Here is a 9598-nt window from a genome sequence, read left to right on the forward strand (position 1 = left end):
TCATGAAACTTGCTCCATTTGTTTTCATTAAACTGCCTAAATATCCTAAAGTAAATATTTGTAGTGTTGAACAAACTTTGTGTTACAGCTAATAACTGTACCCAGTCACAAAAATGCTAACAATGTGATTAGTTAGAAACATGTTTCTTCACTTATGGGCATATAGCAGGAACTGAAATAAGGCTTGCAACCGGGGTAGGAAATGAACATGTACTGTGATGTACCTTACATTTCTGTATCCATTTTATTGTTGGGTTGTGTACTTGTCATATTCTTGTGGATAACTGACCAAACATAAACAATGTGACATTGAGATATTTCCAGCTCAGTTACAATGGAGTTTACTAGGAGAAGCATTTTCAACTATCTCAAACATCACACCGTCAGGTTTTGGTGTCACTCCCTCAGAACCAAAGAGCAACACTCAGACACGTTCTATGGAGGATGTACAAGGGCATTCTGGGAAATGTAGGAAATCACTAACTGAAGCATAGTGGATGAGGCAGGCTGAGGGGAAAAAGTGGGTACAACAAAAACAGCACAAAATAACTCCTGGATTGCATTGAACATCACAGATTGACAATACATGACAATGTTAGAGTATCTGAGGGTGGAATTTTCCTTTAATTCTATTCCATTTAATTCAATTTGGCCAGTAAAATAGTGACGATGTTTGGTGATTAGTGGGAATCTACCAGTCACTATCAACAGAGGCAAAAAACGTTAGTTTTCTGCCCTGCTTGCAACATTACAGCATTCATATAAAAATCAGTGAGCAAATGAGACCAGTTCAAGAAGAAAGTCCTCAAGATAAAAAAAGAGAAAGGTGTAGGAATGTATCCATGGCATGCAGAGCCGTGGATACACACTACAAGATGTTGAACAAATTCCAGCAATTAGGTTGACAAACACAAAATAAAAAAAAATTAAAAATTAATGAATGTTTTTGCTTTTCTGAGTGACTTTTTGTACTTAATTATTTGAAGAATTCTGACAGTACAGTCACACTAGTGGGGGCTGGTTTGGGATGAGGCCTTAGCCTATAAGGAATCACAGGAGACACACTTTCCTCTCATCAGATCGAGATACAATCGAATTTGCAACTTTTCATTGTTTCAGGTTAGTTAGATGCCAGATGGGAGGCGTTTGTCACATCTTTAAATGCTATGAGTGCCAGAAAGTTTTGACGATCACGAGAAATCATTTGAAAGTCAATTTACTATTCTTTTCTGTGTTATTATTCTTTTCTGTGATCGGCAACTTACCTAACACTTTCTCCTGCTGTGGTAAACTGATACGCCAAGCAGGTGGAAATAAAATCCAAGAATTATTTGCAAATACTATTTGGCCCAGGTCTGCCTCATAACTCAACATCTGCCATCTCCACTCTGGTCCCTAACTTGACAATGTTTACAAAACACAGACAACTCCTCTCCTCTTGGAACAGGTACAGAAAGTGCCGTTTCAACTGTTTGAATTTTAACTTCCCCTTTGTTTTCTCCACCTAAATGGTCAAAATTGAGTATAGGAGCAATAGGGGTAAACTGATCCCAAATTCAACCTAGAGAATCCGTATAATGGTCCCCATCAGAAAGAAAGGCAAGCCTCAAGATAGTCTCTGAACCCAAAGCAGAGATCAACTGCTGTTATCAGGTCCGATGCGCAGATCCAGCCCTTCTGTTTTGTCTCCAGTAATCAGTCATGTCAACCCAAATGTTTAGATTGAAGTGAGCACTAGACACTCATGTGGTAAGTCTTTCCCGATATCCTTATTAGTACTTATGGATAAGACTGGGAGTAATGGAGCTGATCCCCGGTAAGTAATACAGTGAAACTTCGCCTATGGGTCAAAACAATGCCATCTGCCATTTTGGTTCCATGGTCCCATCCTATACAGCCATGTCAATCCAGAGTTTTGGCAGGGAAGACTTTACTTCAAAATAACCAGTGAACCCAGTGCGAGGCCTCTGGATCCATTCGTTGCTCAAATCAGTAGCATCCACCACCATTTTGGCTCGAATATATCATCCTAGTCAGGCAAAGTTCAGGTGAGGGGGCCAAGTCCTTCAAGGCAGTCAGTGAAACCAAATGCAGAGAACTCTACCATTTTGGCTCCATTGCTTGATCACGTCAATACAGCGTCCCCCCGCCATTTTGGCTCTGATTTTTATTGCGTTAGTCAGGCATGTCGATGCAGAGTTTAGGCGGGGGGACGAAGTACTTCCCAGGACTCTGTGTGATCACCACGCCAGTCTTCTTGTGGAACATGGGAGCGATCTTGGGTGGCGGTTCGGGGACGGGCAGATCCTCGGCCGCCTCGGGGTCCTCGCTGCGCTGAAGGTCGTAGGAGACGTTGCCGTACTCACGCAGGAAGGGGAGGAGCTCCAACAGGAAGTGGCAGAAGTCCTTGCGGATGCCAAACCACCCTAGAGGGAGAGAGAGAGAGAGAGAGTTTACAACAAAACAGAAATGTCTATAATCAGAATCGCTTTTATTTGCCAAGGACAATGGGTACAGAAGGATTGACCTGGTAAATTAGTGCTGACACATTTCAAAATAGTAAACAAAGGACTGACATTGATATAAACACACTACAAGTATACAGTACATTCTGAGCCGAAGAACTGCTCCAGTGCAGCAGCATCAGCATTGTTGGTAACGGCTGATGTGCAAAATACAACGAGGTTGAATAAACAGTACCTCATGTAAAATAAAAAATCAGCACAATGTTGAGTCCGAAAATTTGAAGCAATAACCAATAGCATTAAAGTCAAATAAATGTAAGATTTGTGAATGAAGTCTTCCCAATAAAACATGCGCCTTTGGTACTATTCCAGGGTTCCCACACCTTTTCACTGATGAAATTCAAAAACTGTTCCATGACTTCTCAGTGACCTCTTTTCAAATTTCAAAATTAAAAAGTAACCATCAACTACACTAACCTTAAGCAATTGTTTAAGCAATAGTTTGTTTTTCACTTTAAAAATCAAGGATTATAATATTATTTTAATTCTGTCAATAAAAAACACTCAGCAACCAACAATGTTTTCCTCCAACAGGGCGGTCTAGACTGTTTCGGAGCCAGTCACAGGTTTTTGTGACATTTGACAGTATTCAAGAAAAAAAAATCATTAATTTCACAAATAAAGTTTCGTGATGTCATGGCAGCAGATACTGTATAGCCGGGGTAGTTGTGCATAATAGCAGCACTACTATAATGTGGAAACTGTAGTGTTTAACGGCAGAACATAGCAGAGGGAAAAAATAGTGAATAGACCAGAGGGAAAAGCATAACTGAGCCAAGTTACAATAACAGAAAACTGTAATGAGTGTCTATATAACCGTGATACTCATAATACACCATGATAACTAGGGATGATTTAAGAGGTCTGCTATGTCAGCAGACGTCATTAAATGCAGTCTTTCTGTTAATTTAAACAAACTAATTTTTTACAACTACTACGCATAGTTAATATCTACTATTTTTGGCAACAGAAGCCTTACAAAGAAGTGGGCTTGTGACCAGAAGATTGCCGGTTCAAATCCCTCGGCCGGCTGGGAAAGTAAGAAATAAAGCTCTCTCCTCCCTCAACTATGGTTGTCACACTGGTGCCATTTTTACACCTCAACCCTCGTCCTACTGGTTATACCGCCTTAAGCCACTAGAGGGCAGTCAGGCGCTGTCAAAGTCAGAGTCACATCCATGGTTTGCAAACAAGCAGGTCTTACTGAACACTGGAATGTTTTAAAAGTTTTAACTATCAGTATACTGAATCAAAATATTTCTCATATCATTTATACACCTTATTATCAAAATATGCATTGCTTCTGTGTTCTTTTATACTTGCAATCACAGATGATGGCTGCAGCAGCCAAGGAAGTATGGTCTTTTCTGACAGCTTTTCTGGTTGACCATACACATATTTTACACTGTCATATTAGTGATCAGTATGTTGTTAGTAGGTATGAGACTATATATCAGAATTCAATATATTGCAATTGAAAAATGTGACAATATGCATCGTGGAGCAGAAAAATTCATCACAATATTAGCCACATTTTATTCTGCTGTAGTAATCACAAATGAGACGGCTTGACCATCACAATTTAACAAACTCCATAAAAATTATATTATTGGCACTTTGTAATGATATTTTAAATTGTTGTTTACATTCAAGCAAGCCAGTGCCATCACTAGAAAGATTTGTGTCTCATTGACTGTTTTTTGACTGTGATTTATCACATCATATTGTGGTTGTATTGAACCGTGAACCCCATATTGTGTATCGTGAGATAAGCATATGGTCCCATCTCTAGTTGTTAGTATGTGCGTTCATCATTTTGAAGGACATTTTGTAACTTGGACATCGAAGCTCTGAATATGTGCTTTTATTTTTTGGATTACTACATAACAGTGTTCCTGGTGTGGGGCTAATAAGACCGGTGTTGGTTCCAGGACCGTGTGCCAATGGGAACACCGCCCACCGCGTCAACCCTACCCTCAACTACTGCCCTTGAGCAAAGCACTAACACCCACTAACAGCAGCAGCAGATGACTGCGGTTGTCCTGGGACGCTCCCAGGTGCGTAACTGGATGAATGTGAAGCAGGGAACAGCTGTAAAAGAGCAGGCACGCTCAGCAAACCTGAACCTAGACGAATGAAGGTAATGTATGTGTACTCACAGTGGTTCCCTCCTTTCTGGCCAAAGGTGGTGGCCATGAGCGTGAGCAGGGAGAGCCAGAGAGGGACGAACACACACACGTAGCTCAGACTGTTATGGCCATCCAGCTTGTGCACCAGAAGGATCTGAAGAGAAAACACCAATTTTATTTCGGAAAGAATCAAACGTGTATGCTGCATGTTTGTGAAAAGGGTTTGTGTGTGTGTGTGTTGGAGTGCACATGACTACACATGCTATTGTATATCACCGTCTAAGATTAGATGGGCTTCATTGATCCCCAAGTGGAAATAGGGCCATTACAGCAGCAAAAAAATGTAGAAAATAAAGAGCAAAAAGGTACTAAAGGATGTAAATTTAAAAAAGAAATGTTAAAGATAGAGGTCCTGTATGACGCTAATAAGATAGTTTTGATTTGTCGCCTTTGATGTCTTTACTATTATTCTAAAATGTGGAAAATAGTAAAAATAAAGAAAAATGCATGTGTGCAAACTTTTGACTGGTAGTGTAGATATAGCCTAATTAAATGAAAAAAAAAAATGCTACGATCACAGTTTGTGTTACACAGGCTCAATCACAGGAAATGCGATACATCAAATATATAACCTTGTTTCTATTTTCCACATTAACTGTTCGGTGAGATTACAAGTCAACTTTGTGAGTATAATGGTATTTAAAAATGTATGCTTGAATGTCACTGTTTGGACTATATTGGTATCAGTACCAAACAATAACCAAATAATAATAGTTGTAACCCACCTCGAAAGTGAGGAGCGGCACAACGATGGTCATCCAGCTGATCGCCATGGTGATGTGAGTGCGCCGTTGCTCGGCGATGATGTCAATGGAGCGGAGGAAGAGGACGGACCAGATGATGTAGTAGAGGACGACAAGGCACAAGAAGGACATCAGGATCCACAGGGGGACACACACCACCTGCAACACACACACACACACACACACACACACACACACACACAGGTGTCGTCAAAGATGGTAAAGGGTGAGACTTTTGAATTGTGGTTGCTAAGTGGGGAAGCGAGCTAGGTCTGCAAGATATTACAATCAACAATATTATTATTACCTACTACCACTGGCAGTCTCCATAAGTTTTCACACTCAAAAAAAATGGACAGTTGAGGAATGGTACAGAAGGATTCCATTGTGTGAAAGCATAACGCTACATATAGAAATGCAGAGTGTGTGTGTCACATGCAGCGGCCAATTTCGGAGTCTGTGTGTGTGTGTGCGTGTGTCTCACCAGCCAAGGCCAGTTGATGATCCTGTCCAGCCTCAGAGCGATGAAGATGAACTGGAGGATGTTAACTGAACACAGCACCTCCAGCTGAGGGGAGGGAGGGAGGTGGAAGAAGGGAGGAAGGAGAGGAAAGTTAAGTAATATAGCAATATGATAAAATAGTAGTTGGGGTCAGTTTTTTCACCCAAATCTCATTTGGGTAAACAAAGCCCTTCATACGCTTATATCCATTCCTGGATATGTACAATATCCTTCTTTCTTTCTTTATGTTCTGTATATAGGGGAGGACATAGGATTTGTACGGTATATGTTCATTGTGATTAGTGTGTCATATATTGATATGTCAATAGGTTGGATGATTATGAGGGACAATCACAGCGTTAGTATTTCTTTATTAGTTTTAATTACAGGGTTCTGATATGTTGTTTAGTGTGTCCCAAGTTTGTTGCTGTGGTGATAACTAAATTTCCCCTCCAGGACAAACAAAGCACCAACCTATCTACCTCAAGGGAGTGGTCACGTTTGAACCCCCAACACATTCACAGAAAAAATAAAAACAGAAAACCCACCAGCTACAGCCAAAATTTACTAGCCGCTGTCTTGTGGCTAGTGTTAATTTCCCACATGAGCCCCAGCATGTGTCTGTCTCTATACACACTACCAGTCAAAAGTTTGGACATACAATTTCTTCATTTTTACTATTTTCCATATTGTAGAATAATAGTAAAGACATCATAACTAAATAACACAAATAGAGTTACGCAGTGACCAAAAAAGTGTTAAACAAATCAAAACCATCTTATATTTTAGATTCTTTAAAGTAGCCGTCCTTTGCCTTGATGGAAAGGCAAAGGCTTTGCAAAAGAAATTCATACATACAACAACATACATACATCAACAACATCAAATGCATAAGCCTACATTAACTTCACTATTTATATTTGTCTAAGAAACAAATTTCAAGCCTTTAAGCAGAAGCCTTTAGATCTATATGACATTAAAAGAATGAAAAACATAGTACATACAATCGGGTGTGTCTAAATTTTTGATTGGTCGTGTACAGTACATATAGTCATTTCCTTACCTCAAGTGTACGGAAATTACTATCTGACCATCTGCAGCCAAAATTTATCAGCATTGGCCGGGGCTTTGTGTTAATTTCCCACTCTGGTCCCAGTGTGTTCATGTACACATCAGATCCCTTACCTCGAGGGAGCGGTCGTGCCTAAACCCCCAGACGCAGGCCGCCACAGAGACAGGCGACACGAAGAAGAGCGGCATGAAGACCAGCAGCCAGAAGTAGGTTCCCCTCGCCACGCGGTCGCACACCAGCACCTCGAACATCAGCAGCAGAACGTGGAGGCCCACTGCGATCAGCATGGCCTTGAACTCCACGCATGTCTCCCCTTCGGCCCTAGCAGAGGATTCACAAAAAAACAAACCATCGGGCTCCATTTCATTGAACATTCCTCCCTACTGATACCAACAGTTCCCACAGAGTTCCAAGTTCAAAATACCTTACCTTTACCTGTCCTTAATTTCTTGACTAGATTTGAAGATTTTGGGCAATGTTCAACATGATTTTTATGATACTCATATTACCCACCCCCTATAAGCTATGCTACATCACTATATATATTAAGATTATTCTTCATAGCAATGAATATGGCATGCAAGCTGACTGGGTGCCTGAACCACAGAAAATGTATAGTCATATACATATACAGACTCAACAAGAAGACTTTTCAAGACCTAGAAGTCACTGTGCAGGAACCTTGGGTACCAGTTACAATATTGGTAGTAAGTATGGTACATATAGCCATTGTTTTTAAATACCTAACATAAGCTAAACACTTGTTGGTGTGTGTGTATATAGAGTATATACACAACAACCCACTTTTAAATTTGAATCACCTACAACATAATGAGGAATGAAGAAAGGAAAACCAAAAAAGCTCAACTTCTAATGGTAGATTACTGTTTTCTAAACTCTTTGTGTTCCTACTCAGTGAGTGTACAGTAGACTTATATGTATGTACACAATGCCATTTGGTGGGCACTTTTATCCAGAGTGCATACATTTGCAGCACGGGTGGCCCCAGTGGGCACAGGCCCCTAACCCTGCCAGTGTTAGTGCATGTGTGTCTACCTGTACTGGGGGTTGTGTGCCCAGACACCAGTGCCCACCGAGGCCCCTATGATGACCAGAAGCTTCCACAGCCATATTGGGGTGAACACGGCCCAGTAGCTCCACTGGATGACTCCATCCAGCCTCAGGGACAGCAACACAGAGAACAGCAACAGGCACGAGTAGATCAGGAACTTACTGCAATGAGGACAGAGGGAAATTTATAAGATCAACGGATAGTGATGGGGATGATGTCCATATGTAGCACTGTGTGTAATATTGCCCTGGCAGTATATGACAACTCTTATCATACCAATAAAGCTCTTTAAATTGAAAAAAGTGAGCTTATAACAGAATCAGTAGAATGAGTGACAGCAACATGAAAGTTAGATGATTGACACAGAAAGCATGTAGATGACAATCAGGGTGTGTGTAAATAAATTAAGACCGGGAAGCAGAATTTCACATTTTACAAAGTGGAGATGAGATGAATGGAGGTTGGAAAATGGATCTGACGGTGGGTAACGTTAGGGATGGTGATAGCGTCGATACTGGTGATAACGTTTTCCAACTTGCTAGCTAGCTAAGTGGCGCTAATGCTAGCCTCCAAACTATGGCTTAAAATATGGAATAAAAGCACATGTCATTCAACAACTGAAAACTCGGCAGAAGAATTAAATAGAATTAAATAGCAGACTAATCTCTAGTTTGTGTTTGAACATAAGAGACTGACGTTAACTAACGTTAGCGAACACCAACGTTACTTAGCACGTTAGCCAGGCCTACACAAACACACTTAGCGTTACTTGATACAGAAACATCTACTAGCTAACACGATCTGAGCAGCAACCTTAAAATTATGTATATAACGTCAAAAAATAAAACAGAGTTTTCTGACTGTTATTACTCGGGCAAGTCTGGCTGCACACATACACTGTCATGTTAAACAAAGCTAGCTAGTTAGCTTAAGCGCTAGCTCGTTCTTAACGTTACCTGGGATTGAAATCCTGAAAGAGTCCTCTCAAATTCATGGTGGAAAAGCAAGCTAGTTGGCTAGTTTGCACTATAATTGTGTTGTTAATTCGCCATCTAGCCTACATCCTATACGAAGCGGTTTCATTCGCGGCAGTTTCCCTTTGCAGGGTCTCTAGTGACCAGCCAGTTTGTTTTGTTTGGGCTAACTAGCTGCGCTAACGCAAGTGGGAGGGCTTCGCCACCGGAAGACAAGCGTCAAGTGCCTTCAAGTGCTGTCGGAAATACTACATTTACGAGTTGATCGCACATGAACAACCTAACAACTGATCATCTAAATTAGTACTATAGGTTATATGTGTGGCTTTCCGTGTGAATAACTAGTGTTGTATGTTTCTGTTTTCAATCTTTGTTTAACTTTTAGCTGTAACGTATTTTGGCTTTTAATAATATGCTCTAAGATATCAATTACAAGCCTGACATGGACGTTCTCCGCGTCATTCTATCGCCGCAGCACAAAGCAGCACAGTGATGCTTGACTGCTTAAGCAAAACATCAGC

The 9598-nt window shown here is 40.7% G+C and overlaps 1 protein-coding gene across 2 annotated transcripts; it reads right to left on the reverse strand.

Annotated features, from left to right (window-relative positions):
• Nucleotides 1–221: 221 nt before the first annotated feature.
• Nucleotides 222–9247, reverse strand: tmem185 (transmembrane protein 185). Of its 2 annotated transcripts, XM_071529864.1 has the most exons (7): nt 9060–9247; nt 8088–8264; nt 7145–7352; nt 5942–6025; nt 5440–5616; nt 4685–4808; nt 222–2426 (listed from the first exon to the last, which is right to left on the reverse strand). In XM_071529864.1, exons 1-7 carry the CDS (start codon nt 9095–9097, stop codon nt 2176–2178), a joined length of 1059 nt encoding a protein of 352 aa, XP_071385965.1. In that variant the 5' UTR covers nt 9098–9247; the 3' UTR covers nt 222–2175. The 2 variants fall into 2 exon arrangements, with proteins under 2 accessions (XP_071385965.1, XP_071385966.1); XM_071529865.1 differs by lacking the exon at nt 8088–8264.
• Between the last annotated feature and the right edge of the window lie 351 nt (nt 9248–9598).

Source organism: Centroberyx affinis, unplaced genomic scaffold (assembly GCF_046629955.1).
Source record: "Centroberyx affinis isolate AG114_WGS23_722 - 3 ecotype Tasmania unplaced genomic scaffold, CSIRO-AGI_Caff_v1 ptg001845l_1, whole genome shotgun sequence".
NCBI classification, from domain to species: Eukaryota; Metazoa; Chordata; class Actinopteri; order Beryciformes; family Berycidae; genus Centroberyx; species Centroberyx affinis.